Source organism: Conger conger, chromosome 3 (assembly GCF_963514075.1).
Source record: "Conger conger chromosome 3, fConCon1.1, whole genome shotgun sequence".
Classification (NCBI taxonomy): Eukaryota; Metazoa; Chordata; class Actinopteri; order Anguilliformes; family Congridae; genus Conger; species Conger conger.
Genome location: NC_083762.1, coordinates 38,436,826 through 38,456,888, shown reverse-complemented (window position 1 = coordinate 38,456,888; position 20,063 = coordinate 38,436,826). Strand labels below are relative to the sequence as shown.

At 42.1% G+C, this 20,063-nt stretch overlaps 1 protein-coding gene across 2 annotated transcripts; it reads right to left on the bottom strand.

Annotated features, from left to right (window-relative positions):
- Positions 1–1,322: 1,322 nt before the first annotated feature.
- On the bottom strand, positions 1,323–19,228 carry ube2g2 (ubiquitin-conjugating enzyme E2G 2 (UBC7 homolog, yeast)). Of its 2 annotated transcripts, XM_061236147.1 has the most exons (7): positions 19,029–19,228; positions 18,128–18,190; positions 16,453–16,488; positions 15,578–15,623; positions 6,372–6,490; positions 3,433–3,573; positions 1,323–2,756 (listed from the first exon to the last, which is right to left on the bottom strand). In XM_061236147.1, the coding sequence occupies exons 1-7, from the start codon at positions 19,069–19,071 to the stop codon at positions 2,644–2,646; spliced, it is 561 nt and encodes a 186-aa protein (XP_061092131.1). In that variant the 5' UTR covers positions 19,072–19,228; the 3' UTR covers positions 1,323–2,643. The 2 variants fall into 2 exon arrangements, with proteins under 2 accessions (XP_061092131.1, XP_061092132.1); XM_061236148.1 differs by lacking the exon at positions 18,128–18,190.
- Between the last annotated feature and the right edge of the window lie 835 nt (positions 19,229–20,063).

The window sequence follows — 20,063 nt, the reverse complement described above, 5'->3', positions numbered from 1 at the left end:
ATAGAATACCCTTTTTATTTTTGGTAGATGTCACACTCATGATTCCTGTCTGCTATACCATACCATTCCACAGCCCACCATACTCATGATGGTTTCCCCATCACAACACATCACTGTAACATCACTGGTAGGAGTCAGGCTTTGGTCTTCTCTTGACATGGTCATACTGGAAAAGGGCCAGAAATGTTGGTTGGTGCCTGTTTTCAGGTGTCAAAAAGGACCGGATGATGACCAAAAAAAATTGTATTTTGGATACCCTTCACTTCGGTGTCGATTCCATAAAGACACATTAGGAGACAAATTATCTGGCAACCCCAGCATGTTTTAGTTTCATTAGAACAGCAAACATGCAGGCAGACTGCATTAGCAAATGATTAATATGGTGTCGAACATAAAAGAGAGGGGAACTGTCGCAGACGGCTCTTTGATGAGAGACAAGAGACCTTCATCTAGACCAGAGGCCTGGAGACCACACCCAAACCACATTTCCCTTACACCTTTCCAGTGCGCAGTCACTCTAGGGGGAATGAAAGGCTTCATCATGTTCACCCAACATTCATTCCACTTACCCCTGGAATTACTCAGTTTCCTGATATGGTTCTACTGCAGTGATCCTTGATCCTGGTCCTAGAGAGCCGCAGGGTCTGCTGGCTTTTGTTGTTAGCACAGCAATTGATCAGTCAAAGCAGTTGACTACACAGCTAATTCAGGTCATCTGGATTCTTGGGTCTGGAAACTGCTGATCATAAGGCAAATGCAAAACACAGTAGACTCCAGGACCAGGATTGAGGGTCACCGTTTGACTGTACCGAGTATGCAGCAGTGAAAGGTGAATCTTTGAAATAGCCCCAGGGTGTAAAACATACTAAACTCAAAAGTAATGAGGTCGATGTGGAAATGTCACTGATCTTAAAACATTCCAGTAAAACTAGTGTAGCCTGTAAAGTATAAACTGAAGAGAACCCAACAATATGCAAACAAATTGCAACAATATGCAAATACGGTCTGACGCACAACAGATAGGCACAACAGGCAATTTGTTCCTTGGTACTCGGCCATTGGTCTCAGCTCCATAGAAATGTACATATTACACTGTTTATGTAATTGCAACACACACACACACACACACACACACACATACACACATATACACACACATACACACACATACACACACATACACACACATACACACACACACACACACACACACACACACATACACACACACATACACATACACACACATACACACACATACACACACATACACTACTCATTCACACATGCAGTTCACAGATCAGAAATAGGCCACCAGAAAATGTTCTGGCAGAGGAATGTCCTCTCCTTTATTTCAAAATCATCGCCAAATAATAAAATGACACAAGGCAATTTCTGTCATAATACCTCCTGTAGTTCCTACAAAAGCACTATGTGCAGTGTTAGAATGAAGGCTAAGAAATGTTGAGGAACGTTAGAATGAGTAAAATACAACATGGGATCCACAAGTCCTCTCAACCCAGTTTACACATTCTGAGTTCAGATCAAATTCTTAAAACACACATGAAAGGATCTAAAATGACTGAGAAATAAAAGACAAGCAAGCACTGCTGGCAGACATATGCTGGTGAGATATATTTGAAGCTGGAAACGACTATTTTCCAGTAATATGCCTGTTACTTCACTAACTTTGTCCCAGTTTAACCCAGAGTGCTGTCTCTGACACAGCTTCATATCCGGTTGGATCTCCATGATTGTCCATCAAGCGACAAAGATTACTCCAACATGAATGTTCAACTGAACCTGGGCTGGAAAATGAGCGCTTTGTAAAGTACACACAGAAAAAGCCACTTAAATATGACCGATCTTAACTATCTGTTCAAACGTAACATTTTGGTGACACCGTTACGTTAGACAGATGCATCCAAAATAATAGAAATTCCAGTGGGTAACCCCCCCCCCCCCAGTAAATTTTATAAGGAATAATCAACTCCTTACTAAAGCTATAGCGCCATATAACAATATAACACATTGACAGAGTCCTTAAAAGTACCTCCATTATGGAGTGATCCTTCCCACAGGAAAGCAAGTGTAAATGTATAGACTAAACAGTGGGAGAAAGCAGTTTGACTACAGAGACGCCATGAATCGCTGCAGGTTTCCCACGCCGTCTCTCTCGCCAAAAACGAAGCACTGGCTCGTCTAGATAGTCCTTCCCTACAAGATGGCAAAAGTCCTGGGCAATGTTCTTTGAATGAAACTGAAAACAAACCAGGTCAGTGTTGTGTTCTGTAAAGACAGCAGGAGCGGACTACATTGCTACGAAGTGTCCTTGGGAAGAATTAAAGTGCTTCAAGGAGAAGGGAAGAGGAAGAAACTAATGCTCGGGTCAGAACCGACACACTGTGCGCATCCTCCACAGCGGACTCCACCGGAAACACCTCGTGATAATAGTCCTAGAGGGAGGAAGAATTCTGATAAGCAAGTCTAAAGGGGGATGGGGTACTACTGTGATAAGCAATTGTGGGGGAGGGGGGTAGGAGAAAGGATGTATTCTCCATCGCATACGTTTTCTCTTCGGAGTCTTCACAGGAGTGAGTGACAAAAACAACTTTAAAGGAATTGGGAGCGAGAAGAACGTTATTAGAGACCCAGGGATTTGCGAACGATCTGCTGGGCGATGATGTAGAACTGCTCTCGCTCTTCGCGCCACATCTTGGAAGCGTCAACGTTGGCTCCGCTCTCGTCATTCGGCTCTGAAAAGAAGAAAATCGTCATTAATAAGTATGTGAAGCTCCAGAAAGAAAAATGCCCCTAAAACAGAGTAGTAATAAAAAAACTAAATAATTTGCTGTACTGTGGCTCCATTCTTCTACTTTCAGAATATTCATATCTGCTTCAGGAGATTGTAAAACTATAAGAATACCAATATCTGATTGAGGGATTTACTGACAAATTGAATTATGTAATTGTGATGTTCTATACCAGGGAAAAACAGACACGACTTATCAATAGAACTCTAACCATCCACATCCCATGGTTAAAAGAGAGGGTTACCTAGCTAAAGATGCAGTCCCGTGAGGTCTATGTTCACCCAAGACTCACATATAGCCATTTGATCACCTTTCCCCTATACAGCAGCCATCTGAATCCATCAGAGATCTCCCACCTCTACCCATGTAAATCCTCCCAGCCAGACCTGGGTCAGATACGCAATTGTTTTGGATTCAAATACTTTTCATTGCTCGATTTATCTTGCCTGGTGCAAGTGAGCCAACCAAGATGACAAGAAGGCATTCTGAGAATGTCTCATAGGTTCCCATACACCAGACAAGCTCAGTAAAGTATAGAAAAGTATTTGAATCTAAAACTATAATGTATAGGACCCAGGCCTGTTCTCTGCAGATCGGCAGGAGCAGGGGGGACACTCACCGGCCAGCATGCTGACCACAGAGAGGAGGATCTTCTCCACACTCTGTACGGGGCTCCAGCGTTCGGCACTGCTCTCGTAGCCCATGGGGTCATCTCCGGGGGCGTGCAGAATGGAGATGCACACGCGGCCGTCGGGGTATACTGCGGGTAAGAAGGAGCAGAGGGCCAACTGCACTTCAGGACTCTTTCACGCAACTGAGGTGCATCCAGAGAGGAAGTTCGGGGAGATCGAGTATAACGGCAGGGGGATGAAGGAAGTTAGCCAGCTGGGCCCAGTTTCCTGGCTGTGTGGCGGCAGCACGTGGAGAGCGGGTGTCAGCAGGCGTAGGTCAAATATGCAACAGTTTTGGATTCAAATACTTTTCTATGCTCGATTGAACTTGGTGCAATTGAGTCAACCAAGAGGACCGAAATGTGGCATTTTTGGAGAGAATTTACAAGGTCCCAATACACCAGACAAGCTCAGTGAAGTATAGGAAAGTATTTGAATCCAAAACCATTACGAATGTAACCCAGGTCTGAGCGGCAGACCTTCATGCACGAAGCGACACCTTGAACGGCATCAAAGGGCCGTGCCAACAGTTTACATCAGTCTCTATTCACGCTTGGTCTCAATACCGCCCCATACTTAGCGACGCGCTCTGGGCAAAATGTAAGGGATCGAGAAAGAGGGGTGAATGGAATCAGCCATGCCGGCATCAAAAACGCGCCCGCTGTCATATCGCCTGCCGCAGACCCACTGCAGATGCTATCTCTCCCCATCTGATAAGGCCACCATCTCACATCCCCGACGGGACCCAGCTGGCCGATAACCATCGCGGCAGGAAGCGCTTTATCGGGATTTGTTTCCCTAAGCGCGGAGCCCTTTGCGTCAAGAGTGCTCGGGCTTGCTGGGAGAGCGAAAAGGTAAGAGTTCCAAACGACCACAGCCCTGGGGAGGCATGGGGGATGAGGGAGGGAGGAGTGAAGGAAAGGGCCTCCGTCTGCAGGAGACCCAGAGTAGGCAGATGAGAACACTCATTGGTTTGGTGCCCTCTAAGGCAGTGGACACCAACCCTGTTTCTGGAGATCTACCGTCTGTAGGTTTTCACTCCAACTCTAACAAAGCCTGCCTCATTCAACAGCTAGAGATCTTATTGAGCTGCTAATTAGAAGTATGCGGTTGGGGGGATGTGCGAGCAAGCCGACAAAAATCACCACCTTTCCAAGGCTAGTTAAACATCACCATGACCTATTTAGAGGTGATCTCAAAGGCCAACATTAGTCTAAGGTGCTAATATGGGCTAGGCTAATAAGAGGAAGGCGGTTTCTGCATTAAAAAGCATCAGAACATTCAGTCTGAAATGACATTCACAGTCCTGATTGGCAAAATTAAAACAAATATGAAGTAATATTTCATCAGCATGCTTCTTCCATCCAGCACAAAAGGGCAAATCAACCATCAAATTAAAACAGATTAATCAGTCATCACAATTATGACTAGAAAAACATATATGCATATAAAGAGCCTAGGAAGTCCTGATCCCAGAAACTATTCCAGAAAAACAGACTACTGAGAACAGCCCTCGAGGAGGAACAAACTTTGCATGAAATCAGATCGGAGTGATATTATTGACAGTTTTCCTGTTCCTCACCGATATGGAGCCACGATTCTCCTTTAGAGATGACAAAGATAGTCCAAATGTAGAACATAAGAATGAACTGGCAATACCATGGCTACAGTAATATCAAGACTGGTATATGCACATTCAGGGTGAACTCAGAAAAACTAATTCACCCATCATTTAATTTCCTCCAGTTTCCTTCCAATCACATTTTACCCTGGATTTAAGATAATCTCTAGAAAAGGGGTCAGGGATTTCCTGTAATCTGCACTTGATGAAGCATCCTTTAGGTAATTTCCTCCTCTTGTCACGCTGGTGACTGAACTCCTTGGCATGAAGCAGAAGAGAGCACTGCACCCCAGTACTTGTCTCGGTGTCACACACCAACACTTTCCCAAATCCACAACCTGTTCTACTCAAATACCGCAACCGTAAAGCACAACAGCCTGACCAAAACACAGGAGTCAGTCTGACCGCAGTCTGACCACCACAGACTTAGTGACAAGTCCAAGTTTAAAGACAAGTGACGCCACAGTACTTTGGCTCAACACACAAAAAGACCGAGCAGCACCCAGGATTTCACCGCTTTGCAGATGGCTAAACGGGTTGGAAAACACGACGGTGCGATAAATTGAAGAGCAGGCCCGCGTTGCGCAAGGCCGAAGCTATAATTGGCACCTGCGCGTATCGCATGGCACCACCATTAGGATGAAGGGGTGAGAGAAGGCTGTTAAAGACGCTACAGTTCGGAATGCGCTAGCCGCCCCTTTCATTACCGCTGCCTTTAATGTGCGTCAATATCCTCGAGAGGCCTTCATGTGGGCTTTCTGCTATCGCCGCTCAGCCATCATGAAAGCCAGCCTTCATCCAGCTCAAATCCGACACATTATCCCTGTTTGGAGCCATTAGGCAGCATCACAGGAGGATTAACACCGGGGGAAAGAGCAGGAGCATTAACACTGGGGGAAAGAGCAGGAGGGCAGCAGAAACAGAACAAAAAAAAAAGAAGAAGAAAAACAAGACTGGGTCTGGCAGCCGGGTTCAGATCCTGGGCGAGGCAGAGCCTCTTAAGACCAGTGCTGGAAAACCTCTGTGGTGTCAGTCGATATATTATTTGCGGTATAACAAACCCAGAGGTTATTTTCTCATGTTCCTGCGCGAGATGAGCCCGGGGCCAAACACATGCAGGGACTCACTTCAGTGCCGTGGGCTGCGTACTACCGATACTGCTTCTGTCTTTAATATTCAAATACTTATCAATAGGGCACGCCCTTAACCGAAAACATTAATGAACCTCACTGAACCTGAGGTTTGGGAGGGGGGGTGGATACTTACTGTTGGGGTGAAACATTTCACAGGTGAATCTCATCTTGGGGGGGCTGAGAGGATAGTCTGACGGGAAACTCAGAATGGCTGGAAACACTCCCCCCTCGAAGCACGTGTCTTCGGGACCCCTGGAACAGAGAGAACGGAAACGCGGTGTGAGCGGGAAAGGTGAGCGAGCCGGCGGTCCAGCTCTGCAGGCATGCAGACGCTACCCTGCAGCGCCAATGTGGATAAGACTCCAGGAGTCGGTAACGCACCAACGTGAAAGTGGTTCCGCACCTGATTGGCTGACGCACCCGAAAGCTGCGCGGCCCTCGGGTCAAAGGGCAAGGCTTCAAATGGGCCAATCAGAGAACAGTACTACTATGGCAGATGCCAGGGCTAATTTACAGAAGGGCTGTCAAGTGTTCCAAAAACACTTGAATATTCTTCTCTGAAAGATTTTACCATTTTAATACATTTGAAAGCATATTACATGTAGTTAAAGTGAACAAGCTCCTTTAACAAGTAATTACAATGCCCAGGGGATTGAAAAACCCAACATACAAACACCACACTTCAATATGAAAAACACAGACAAGCGCAGAAGAGAATTACAGGGCCAGAGCAGGAACACAAACACAGGCTAGCTATACCTGTTCTCACCTGAAGCAGAACCATAAATCTTCTGTAGCCTGAGCAATTACATTAACAAACACTATTCTATGTACACTGTCCTGCCCAACTACTGACACTTTTTATTTTTATTTAGATAATAAAAGAAGCAAAAACCAAACTAATACAATAAGAAAGTCAGAAGGAATAAAACAAAGAACTTCTAGAACACATAAAGCAAGTCTTGCTTAGAGGTCACAAGTCTTGCCACTCGGGACAGGGATGAGGAAGCTCTTGTATGTGGGTGAGCAAGTGATCCCGATCAGCCGACACACAATCAGACAATCAGCCGACACACAATCAGCCGACACACACTGGCAACTGTGCCACTCCGTTAACATTCCCCGCTGACAGACAAAGACACAGAGACAGCGCAGAAGAACACAAAGCCAAACGTATCATTAAACGCTAATTCCATCAAAGGCATGCACGCGCTTACCAGGACTGTTTAGTGCAATTGGCTCTTGGCGCTCAGAAGGTATTGTGTGTGTAACAGGTAGAGAAAATGTGGTCACGCACGAGATTCAGGTGCCACCAGCTTGGTTATGGCCGGTGCTGTATGCAAGCTGCCGTGTGATGTCCGTGATCCATTTAGCAAATCCTGTAAACTACTGCAGCCTCCTGCTGAATCCCTGCAACAGCTGTATGGAATCCACCCACTTTTCATACATTACCCCTTAGATGTTCAGCAGGGATAATCTCTTCATTGGCTCATTTGTATACAAGTAGCTACTATGGCTACAAAGCAACCGAGATACTCAACCAGGGCAAAAGGAAGTGTTCAGCAGATAGTAGAGACTAAAGGGGGGCAAATTTAAAAAATGTTTCTTGAATTTTGTTCGAATTGTGAAATTTGTTCTGCCAGCCGTAATTTATATTCGTCATATATTTACCGTAAATCCTCAAATTGTGTCCGGGGTCTTTTATTTACTTAGGCTGCACAAAGCACAGGCCTTTATTTGGGGCAGGCTTGTATTCGAGGCAGGCCTTTATTTATTATTAGGCTTCTGTTGTAGAATTTTATTCTTAGAAATAAAGTAAAAGGCTACACTTAAAGTCGGCCAACACTTCCTGTAACCGTTCAGAAATCAATTAGTGTAGGCTAAACACCGTTTGGTAAGTCATAGTGTCAGTCTTAACAGACTTAGTTTATTGCAAATATTCTCAAACACAATAAATCACATACAAGTCCAGAATCCATAAAATAACAATTTGCCAGACACGCCTTCATGAACAATAACAAATTAGCGTAGATAACAGCAAGTTAAGGATCTTTTTCCTGAAGTGCGTTTTATTGTGAGACATGCGTTTTGTTTGGAGCAGCTATCAAAAGATTTTCGCTTTGGATTGGGATTTAATTTACTTTTGGACTGTTTGATTCTATTGCTAAATGTTGGGACTGATGGGCACTGAAATCTGGGGGGTATTTGATGGTTCACTGTTAAGTTTTATGTAGTTGAAAGAGTGTCGGGATTTCCACCCGTCTGTTTATTGCGAGCCAAGGAAGCCGCTTTCATTCATTCATTGAACGTGCACTGTGCTGTAAATACATGGAAACCTTATTGTGTAGCCAAGTAGCCTAAATTGAGTTTTTTGATTTTTTTACCTTGATTTTTTTGCCTGATTTACTTTTAATTAAATTTGTAGGCTGGAATGCCTTGCGGCAACAATTGTGTCTAAATGTATACTGCTTCAGCCTTTGGCAAGCTACTTAGAAGCGGGCGGCAAGCGACTGGTAGCTTGAGAGCAACGTGTTGGAGACCCATGGTGTAGGACAACGACTTTTCATTGGCAACAGTACTAAACCAACCAACAATATAAAATATTAAAAAGAGCTCTTTTATTTCATTGAGTTCAATCGAAACAATGTCTTCTAGTGCTCATGGACTGATAGCCCTACTTGTAGGCAATATTACCCCGGCTTGTATTTGGGGGCCGGCCTTTATTTGTCCGAATCGGCCACGCCCCCGGCTATTATCCGAGGCCTGGCTTCAAATAGAATCCCAGACACAATTTGAGGATTTACTGTATATGCGATTTGTTGAGTAGTCCTAGAAACGGTAAGGGTATTGGGTTGACAGTGGCAGGGTTTCTCTTGTGTAGAGGAATCTCCAGTGTGCACCAAAGCAAAATTTGTGATCACCAAAGTGGAAATATGGGGGAAAAGGGGAACACAGTAGACAGTTAATAATTCTAATAATGTGGAATGGCCATATGAGAAATGCTATGACCCAATGACGAGGAACACCCTTTTCATACCATGAGTGGGGATTCTTGTATAGTTGATTTTCCATCATCATAATAGCTTTCAACTGTATGACAAGGGGTGAACTTGGGCCCTCAATTCAACAAAGATTCCAATACATTTACCTATGCACAGGATGTAAAAGCATACTCAACCTGAGAACTATGGTAATGACCAATGCTCATACCTACCAGGATCTCAAAACCATTACGGAAGCCTCCACATCAACCAGGCCTCTATAGATTTTACTTGGAGCAGGGGGTCACCAACCCTGTTCCTGGAGATCTACCATCCTGAAGGTTTTCCACTTCAACCCTCATTTGGCACACCTGATTCTACTAATTAGCAGCTCAATCGGATCTCTAGCTGTTGAAAGAAGCAGGCTTTGTCAGAGTTGGAGTGAAAACCTATAGATGGTAGATCTCCAGAAACAAAGTTGGTGTCCACTGCCTTAGAGGGCACCGAACCAATGAGTGTTCTCATATGCCTACTCTGGCCTGTTCTGAGATCCACGGTCTACACTGCAAGTACTACAGCAGGGATCATGAAGTCACAGTTCACGAGGGCAGAGAACTGCCGGTTTTCCACCCTCCCTTTACCTGGGGGTCAGGTGTAAAAACAGTCTGGCCAATCAGTAGCACTAATTACTGAGGAGAAAAGAAAACCAGGGCCGGATTTGAATTTGAGGGCCAGATTGAATGATTCCTGTACCACAGGTTTCAATAAATTGGGCTATGTGTCTCATGGTCAGGGAGCTCCGATATACCTCAAGTTTTTTTTTTTTTTGTTTTTTGCTTTAACTAAACCAGGGGTTGGCAAACCTGGTCCTGGAAAGCTGCAGGGTGTGCTGGTTTTGGTTTTCACCTTAAAATCAGCTAGCAATTCAAACCCAAGAAAGAAGGTGAGGTGTGTATGGAATTAAATGCAGAGTAACAACGAAAGACCGCAAACCCTGTGGCTCTCCAGGACCAGTATTAATGACCCCTCTATTTTTATTATATTATATAATGGGGGAACAGGTTGTTTTTTTCTTCTTCTTTTTTTGGATCTCTCTTTAGAAATAAAGTGTGACAAAATGTTTCAGTTAAAGATGATATTCAGGATAAGCCAGTTTCCTTATATCCTTTCCGCCAGATCCCAAGCGCTTGGGGGGTTCGATATGATCAATGTATCTGTTAAAGATGGAAGGGATTGTGGGTACAGTACTTTACAATAAGGAGGCAACATTAGCACAGGAGGTAAGAACGGTCATCTGGCAGTCGGAAGGCTGCCCCACCTGGGTGTGTCAAAGTGTCCCTGAGCAAGACACCTAACCCCCAATTGCTCCTGACAAACTGCTTGGTGACACTTACAACACCACTTATGCAATTTTCACACAGTAGACAAACAAAGTGTCATTCCGTGAAAAATCAAACAGAGGTGGGGGGGGGGGGGTAACCAGCTCAATTTTGCTCAAACTTGTGTAAATGTTCTTGGATATTCAACAGAGAACATGCAAAAAAATATATATTTTGTAGAAAGCAATGATGAAAACATTACATTCTGTATTTAGTTATACTTTTTTCACACCAATATAATATAATATAAACATTTATTAAAAATGAATAATATAAGCATCATCAAAGCATGCAAAGGCATTACAGTATCAACTCCATTTCTTTTTGATCTAAAACTTTTCACCTCAACTACTTGGTTGAATATGCAACATGCAACATGCAACATGCAATCATTTTCTGGCCGGACCCAATTTTTAATTAATGTTCTTAACCAAAATATCTACTAGTCTTTGAAATTTGGAAGTTATACAAAGATGTAGAAAGCCATCAAATATTGAAATGAAACTGCCAAGTGGCAAAATTTTGCATTGAATGACCATGACATTTTTTGGAGCTGTATTATGAAAATGAGTTCAGATTCAGTAGACAGAGAATTATGTCAGAGTACATGTTTTCAGGTTTTTCCCTGCTTTAATATGAAAGTGCTCCAAAATCAACACAAACCCCCCCCCCCCCCTTTTTTTTTTTTTTAAAGTTGTTCTACCTCTAGAACAACTGATATAATGAGGCTCTCTATTAAATATATAAAGAACAATTAGACGAAATTAGAACAAAATTTGAGTTGCTACCCCCATCTCGGAATAGCCCTGAAGCAGGGGCCATTTCCGCAGTTCAGTCGTTAAATTCCAGCATGTAGCAAACATTTGTATGGATTTATTGGTATGGACATTGCATTCTAAGTTAAACAAAAAAGAAATCCCAGAAAACAAGTGCAACACAAACATGCTAAATATGACAGAGGAATTCAATTCTCATTCAGAGACAATTCACTGCACGAGTATACTGTTATCACAAGTAAAATATTATTTAGCATATCAGGCAAAGATCTTGTGTGGCCTCAATTTTCTCCATGGACATTTTGCCCACATTGTTTCAAAACCTTTCATCTCACGATGATATAGCCTCTCCGAATAAAAAATAAATCCTGAAATGAAAAGGCTCAGAGGCATAAGAAAGCTTACATGCAATAGAAAGACTGACCTCACCAAAGCTGTGAGGAGAAACCAGTATAAACTCTTAGCATATTACCTATAATACCAGACATTAGGTGGTCATTTTGTTGAGGTACAATGGTGTTATAGGGATTTAATCATAGAAACGGAGCAAATGAATACTGTGTGAGGAGTACACAAAGTGCAATGCAGTGTAAAAATCAGGCACTTTGTTGTATCAGAGAATCCTTAGCACATGTCATCTTCAATGCAACTCAGCATTCACTTACTGAGGTAAAAGGCCCAAACTATAATTTCCTATTTAATACTATGGCATCTACCACTTATTACATTTTTCATTTAGGTCGTCAGCCCCAGTGGAGATCTCCATCAGACCAGCTATGCACTACAGCTGAACTTAGTTCTTAGCACTGTGAAGTAGGATCCAGGTTGGGTGGATTTACTACTTATATCTTAATTGCAATTGTAATTTCAGCTGACATGCTATTTCTTTCTTATGCCATAAGCAGTTTTCAAATGTTAAGCAACCAAGTGTCCAATGCCAAGTCACTAGTAAGGACATATTTATGCTTTGTTTGCTCATTGACCCACAAAAGGCCTCTTGTGAAAACCGAGGCATTTAATAGACAACACAAATTTCCAAGGCAAGCTTAATACTTGGAATTATGAAAAGAGGAGAGAACATTTGGCGAGGCCATTTTAGAATAAATCCGTTGCTGGAGACTTCACAACATTTCACAACATTCATCCTCCTGCAACAGGAAACATTAAAGCTACTTCCAGGCATGTTTGTTAAAATTATTGGGCTTTTCCGACGTTTCTGCAATTTTGAAAATAAAGACTTTCTTTGAACAGCAAGGCTTGAGAAGCGCTAAGCAGTAAGCCTGTGTTGCAATGTTCTTCCAGAGATATTGGCATCCAATCCTTGAAGGAATGGCAATTGGTCCTGTGAGCGTGCCCAAGACTACAGTTCTGACAAACACAGACACTTTTGTTCTACAGCAAGACCAATCACAAGTCTCGTCAATCAAACAAGACCAATCACAAACTTCCCATGAATATGGTTTCACCAATAGTAGACATGCAAACCAACTTATTTAACCTCGTCTCCCAGGTAATGGTGCCATTTGCGTCTCTTGCAGTTACTCATACCTGTACAGACTGGTTGGAAGTAATTTGCCCCCATTTTAGAGAGGATTACGAGTGCCTTCATGCTAAGAGCAGGGTACGAATGCACACTTCAAGCCTACACCATTAATAACACGACAGCAGTTTGTGGACTGCAGTGCCACTTCCACAGATGCCTCTGGATCTCCCTCTACACCCAGTTTCACCTGACGAACAAAGCTGTATCACTGCGCTGAATCTGTGAGAGCCATACGTGTCCTGAAGGTACTTCTGCTAAGCCAGGTAGCGATAACCCTAACCCTGTCTCTTGGTACAAACCACAAGAAAGGTTGTGAAAAATAAATTAGCCCATTTATGACTAAAAAATTTGCAATACGCATTCACTTAGAAATACGGAATTGTAAATAAACAGCTCCATTATTATTTCTTATGAATATTTCCCACAGAGGTGCATCAGCCACATGCCATCTAAAAACAGTACGTACAAATGAATAGAACCCAAACAAGATCGACCACAAAGCGATGACTGAATTCCTTTGCTCTTCCGACACTCTCAGTTCCAAGTGCATGAACATTGCATGAACTACACTTGAACATTTCACATGCAAATGTATGCCTTTATGTTTCCACTGATCAATCTCCTGCATAGTGATATCAATCGCGGACATGATAAATCACTTGTGATATCCAATTTCCTACAAAGCTGAAACCATGAAAATGATGGAAAGCCTAACTCATCTTCCTTGTTTTGATTGGTGTTAATCGGCACGAAACAAATTTCAATCAGACCAGTAAATCAGTCTGTCCACTGACAGATTAACCACAGCTGGCAGTTATTCCACTATTACACATCCTCATCTCGGCTTCTCTTCTCCTTTGATCTGGACACACACTTCTGTCTGTAACCTAAAGATCTTGAAAAAATATCCACATATACACACACACACACACACACACACACACACACACACACACACACACACACAAAATGTACTCAATTTGTTGCTTGTAGAGACTAAGCCCACAGTTGTTTGGCTGAACTTGGGTGCTCAAATCGTTCGTTTACCAGTGGGATGCAAAGACTGAGGGCCCTGCGAGAGGAGACTTCCTCCGTGAGGCGTAAATATGAGGAACTGTCGTGTACACTGAGGAATGCGCTCCCCTGCATTGTCATTTCCCTTGGGACATTCCAGGCTACAGAGATTTAAATTGCAGGACAGAAAGGAGAACACAATTACAGACAGCTCAGAGGGCTGCTGATACATTATGCCTACAAAATGACTGTTGACTGTCTGTCAACAATAATAACAAACCCGTCTGTATTAACACGTACAATTCAGAATGCCTAAAACTCCCTTCAAAGCCGCAGCACCATGGAATTAGTGTTTTCACATTATCACATTACATTATTAGGCATTTAGCACACGCTCTTATCCAGAGCGACATACAACGAAGTGCAGATCAAACACAAGTACAAGTGTGAAGAGGATCTGAGAGGACAGTACGGTTCCGAGTCCTAGTGTGACCATACAGATACAATTGGAACCCTTGAAGAATACATCAACTTCCAAACTAGCATACCACAGTTTGCAGCTAGAATACCCTGAGTACAACAATACAATAGCTAATACAAAACACAACACTATCTATAACTATAAGGCTAATCATGGTGGTGAGTCAGGGAGTGTAAAATAGTGAAGAAACTACTGCAAAAGCACAATTGGCAAAAAATACAATCTATGGCTACTTGACTGGTGCAAATTATAAACTAAATTAAACTGGCCCTCTGTGACAAAGACGCCAATGGCTGATAAATTAGCCAGTGCCCTCACTTCACTTAAATTTACTGTAGCCATGTTCATACAGTCAGGTTCAAAATATAAAACAGTATTCTGCCACTTGTATTACATCTCTGAGATTAAACATTTGTATACAGCATTAAAAGTTTTGCATATTGTCAAATGTTAGTCATTTTAAACTTCATGGTGAGAATTTATTCTTCATTAGTTTGGAAAAGTGCACAGGGCAGTTAAAGTTCCCCACTTCAGGAAGCCCCCACAAAACATGTATGAAGATTGGTTTAGAACCATTTTGATTATTTTTGCAAGCTAAAACCCAAGAAACAGCTATCTGCAGACAACATGCACACATGGCCCCCTGCATGAGCTGGCTTTGGATACCTGACTCAAAGCAGGTTCTTCACAATCTTTTCTCCCTTTCACAGGTTGTGCCAGTGAGAAGATTAAAATTACCCATTACGTTAATTCAACTGGAACTGCACAAACAAACATTGAGAGTCATACACTGGATATGAGCTCTGGACCGAATGAGATGCTGCAAGTGAGCCAAGTCTATGCACAAGCAAACACCATGCTCCCAAGCTTCTCATTATAGGATCTGCACTGCTTCTCCAAATCTGTCCAGAATTCCACAAGGAATGTTGCCCCCTCAACTGCTGAATGCTGGATCACAAGAGCGACGCTTACATTTGCTCTCTTAGCATGGACGTCAGATTAAAGTAGCAGTTACACACATAGCAGCTGGGCCATAAATACATTTCGCTGACTGTTAAATCTTTCAGAGTAAGAAATGCATGTGACAAAGAAATCATGGTAGTTCATATGGAATTGACACAAGCAACATTCTCTTGCCAAACAGATAAGTATCAAGAGCACTTACATGATCAATGCTTCCCATTCAAAGAAATTCTCTTCATTAACAGGACCTATTCAAATGCAAGGGGAAATTGTATTACTTTGAAAAGATCTGTGAGATACTTAAACTCATAGCATACATTTCAACATTGAGCAGTGTCTTCATTGAAAGAGTTGAGAGCACTGTTCATTACATGACCAATTTGTTCTTAGGATTCTCTTATCGGAGGAGATTTTCTTTCAATGTCTACTCATTTACATGCAAATTGCTGAAGGATAAAACAGAGGTATGACTATGAATGAGTGCCTCAATTCTCACGACTTCACAATTCTGCCCCGTAGCATAACCTTAAAAGAAGTCTTGTGAGTTGGTATAAAATGTATAAATATACACTAGTTAGTTGGCTGACGCTTCAAAGCGACTTACAGTTGATTGGACTAAGCAGGGGCCACGGTTAGGGCCCACAGCCGCATGGATCTTATAGTGGTTACACTGCAGTTTGAACTACCAACCGCCAACCTTCTGAGTCCCAGTCAAGCAACTTAGCCACTAGGCTATAGGCTGTCCCCGAACAAACCCCAAACAGGAACTTCCTCATTATGCACCTTGAAAAATGTTACTCTCCAATCATGACCATCAATGTCTAGATCAGGGATCATCAACTCACGCTCCTCAAGAGCCAAGAACAGCAGCTTTTCCACCCTCTGACTGAGAGTCAGGTGTGAAGACTGGCCAATCATAAACACTACTTATGTAAGAGAAAGGAAAAAAAAAAGACAAAAAAAAAGACAAAAAAAAAAGCCAGGGCTGGATTTGGATTCGAGGGCCATAGTTGATGATACCAGGTCTAGATGGTCCATTTAAGCCCTACACAAGTATCAATATTATAAAGGGCTTACCTGCCACAATTCCTTCTGGAGGATTGAGAGTTAGCTCTGTGAGAAAACAGGGAACAGTAAACTGAACTTAAGTCACACTGTCAAAGACTGACATATAATATAACCTACCGAGACAAAAATGTAACCTGTTGAAAAAAATAAATGACCCAATGCACTATTGGGTAATTGACTGGCAGTTTAAAATCATTCATTAATTTTTCATAAATTGATTGCAGTGCAGTACGTAAGTATTTGGACAGTGACACACATATATATATATATATATATATATATATAAAAATAGTCCTCATGTAACTCTAACCTTAACAAAATCGAAATCTGAAAGTTTATTCCCTCCTCAATGTATGGATTGAATTGGAATAGTAGAATTAGTTTTTTAGGGTTTTTTTTATCCGTACAATGCGAGTTATACATCTATATACGGCAGGTTTTGTTACTTAGTCTGTTCAAAGTTATGAATGGTATTGCTTAAACTTGAACAGGAAATCAATTATATGTTCATTTACACTGAGAAATAAAACTTCCTTCTTCTTGGACATAACCTAGTGTGAGTTGTGATAACGTGAGTGGCCTCATGATTGATAACTATGTAAATATCTGAATGCGATCTTGCTACTTGCTTGCCAATGCCATACAAATACAGCACAATTTGTACCATGGTTGTTCAATACGAGGATCATTTTACAAACTATATATAGCATTATAGCCATGTCATTTGTTTTTGTTTTTTGTAACAGGAGTCACCAATATTAAATGTCTGCAAAAATGATACAAAAGTAGATGTTTGGGTTCTTTTTCTGTGACCTAGCATCTGTCATTGTCACATACCACTGGTGGAAATCTGCCTTCAGGGCAACTAGGCAACAAAATACCAGCATCAAAATGAAGTCAATATCTCATTAAATGTAACATGAGTTACCATGGAATTGACCATAAGCTGTTCTTATTTTTTCCACCACACCTCTTGCCATCACTCGGGTACAGTTTGATCTTCGTCTCATCTGTCAATAACACTTTGTTCCAGAATTCTACAGGTTTTTTTATGTACATTTTTTGCAAACTGTAACCTGGCCTTTCTATTCTTGAGGTTTCCATCTTGTGGTGATGCTGATCTCTGAGGTTATGTTGGCAAGGATTTTTCAGCCATCCACAACACTGGCCTTCTGTGGTCTACCAGGTAATTTGTCAATGCTGAGCTCAGGGGTGCCTTCTTACTTCTAAATGTACAAAACTGTTGATTTGGACAAACCTACATTTTTTAGTATGGCTCTGGTTGATTTATTGTTGTTGTTGTTTTTGCCTAATGATGGCCACAAGAGACTCAAAATGCAGATGGCACTCCTAGAATCAATTCTAGAACTTTTGCTAGCATTTTATCAATGAACCAACGATGAAACGTATGACACATAACCAAGAAATATTTGAGCAGCAAAATGTCCAATTACTTTTAGTCCCCTAAAATTGTGGGTACTTCTATGTATAAAAACGGCAACAATTCCTACTCTGTTCACACGATATGAATGTAAAAAGAAATAGTGATTGTTCCATTTCAACAGTTTGCCGGAGTAGAGATCGAAAAAAAAAGAAAGAAAAAAAAAGAAAAAAATGTGTCACTGTCCAAACACTTACGGGCACTGTATATTGAATCGGTAATATGCACTGCAGTTGAAGCAACCTGTAAACTCGGTCATGACGTTCTTGTTTCCCAGATCCATCAAACACAGTCCAACTGCTCCACCTAGAGAAGGTCGGTTTAAATGTTGTAAGATCATCTGCTAGCTCGCTAATATTATTCTTACAGACAGGCTAACTTAGCCTCCTATGCCCATTTCATATCGACCTAATTTTGAGAAGTATGGTTTGCTGCCTTCAAACACGCGAGACGTGTTGCCATTTAAAAGCACTGGGATACTCTTTGAAACTTTCAACAGCTATTTCATCAATACACTTTGCAATCTAAAATTACACATATAATATTTCACAGCCCGACACTGCGGGAAAGGAACCACGGGTACAAATTGTTTCCCCGTTTAACATATAAAAAAAGCGAACAAATATGTAGAAATCAGCTCGCAAGCTAACAAGTTAGGTTATGGAAATATCGGATGTCGTTCACACGTATAACAAAACTGAGCTAAAATATCTGAGCAGCTTACGAGTGGATTAATGTTGCTGAACGCAGAGACCACATACATCTTAAAGAAATTGTATTTGAAAAGGAGAGACTGACCGACCAACCACAATCGTCACACGTGAGCTGTCAGTATTATATACGTTTTCGCTTCGTAGCTAACATCCGGACAAAGTTAACTATTGGCTAACTAACCAGTTTACCGAAGTAGATATGTTTGCCAGTGCTGCTAGCTACGCTAACCATCTCACAAGTCTGGGAACCAACTAAAAGTGAGCGATAACTACTGACGACGCAATGCAACATAGTTGTCCTGACAGTCAACAACAAACGGAATTCATCTGTGATACTGTGACTTCAGTTACCATCGTAGCTTTAAGTCACAGATTAGATAACAACATTAGCTAGCTACCTAGCTAGGTAGCAATACAGCGAAGTTACTTACGTTTGTACTCGGCCATCAGCCTTTTCAACGCAGTACCCGCCATTTGCAAAGAATGGGACTAACAATGGCGTATTCTGTAATCAATGGTCAATCAAGTCTGATTTTTTTATATATCAAACAAGCTGGAGACCCAACTACGAAAGAGAGCTAACGGTACCAACTACAGCTGGGTCTGTGTTGTAATAGCACGTAGCTCTTCTTCTTCCGGATCAGTGGAAAACAATATATGTCAGTCGGAATAAATACAGCGCCACCTGTTGGAAATCTAACTCATTACATTACATTACATTACATTATTGGCATTTGGCAGACGCTCTTATCCAGAGCGACGTACAACAAAGTGCATACCCATAACCAGGGATAAGTTCGCTGAAAGACCCTAGAGGTAAGTACAATTTCAACTGCTACCTGTACAACAAAGATAAGGACAAGGGCCATTTTTTTTTTTTTTTTTTTTTTTTTTTTTTTTTTTTTTTTTGAACAAACAAACAAACAGAGCAAAAGTCACCAAAGTTAACTATCCAAACACTGCTTACCTAGCCAACTAAAATACTGATACACAAGTCACAGAGACAACAATTAAGGTTCACAGGGAGGTAGGGAGGGATGGGGAGAGGTGCTGTTTGAAGAGGTGTGTCTTCAGCTTGCGCTTGAAGGTGGGGAGGGATTCTATAGTTCTGACCTCAACGGGGAGTTCGTTCCACCACCGTGGAGCCAGAACAGACAGTAGTCGTGAGCGTGAGGTGGAGGTTCTGAGAGGGGGAGGTGCCAAGCGGCCTGTGGAGGCTGAACGAAGAGGTCTGGCAGGGGTGTAGGGTCTGATGATTTTTTGCAGATAAGCTGGGGAAGACCCTTTAACTGCTTGGAAGGCTAGCACCAATGTTTTGAATTTGATGCGAGCCATGACAGGCAGCCAGTGGAGGGAAGTAAGCAGGGGGGTGACGTGTGAGTATTTGGGAAGGTTGAAGACCAGACGAGCTGCTGCATTCTGGATGAGTTGGAGGGGTCTGATGGCAGACGCTGGGAGGCCAGCCA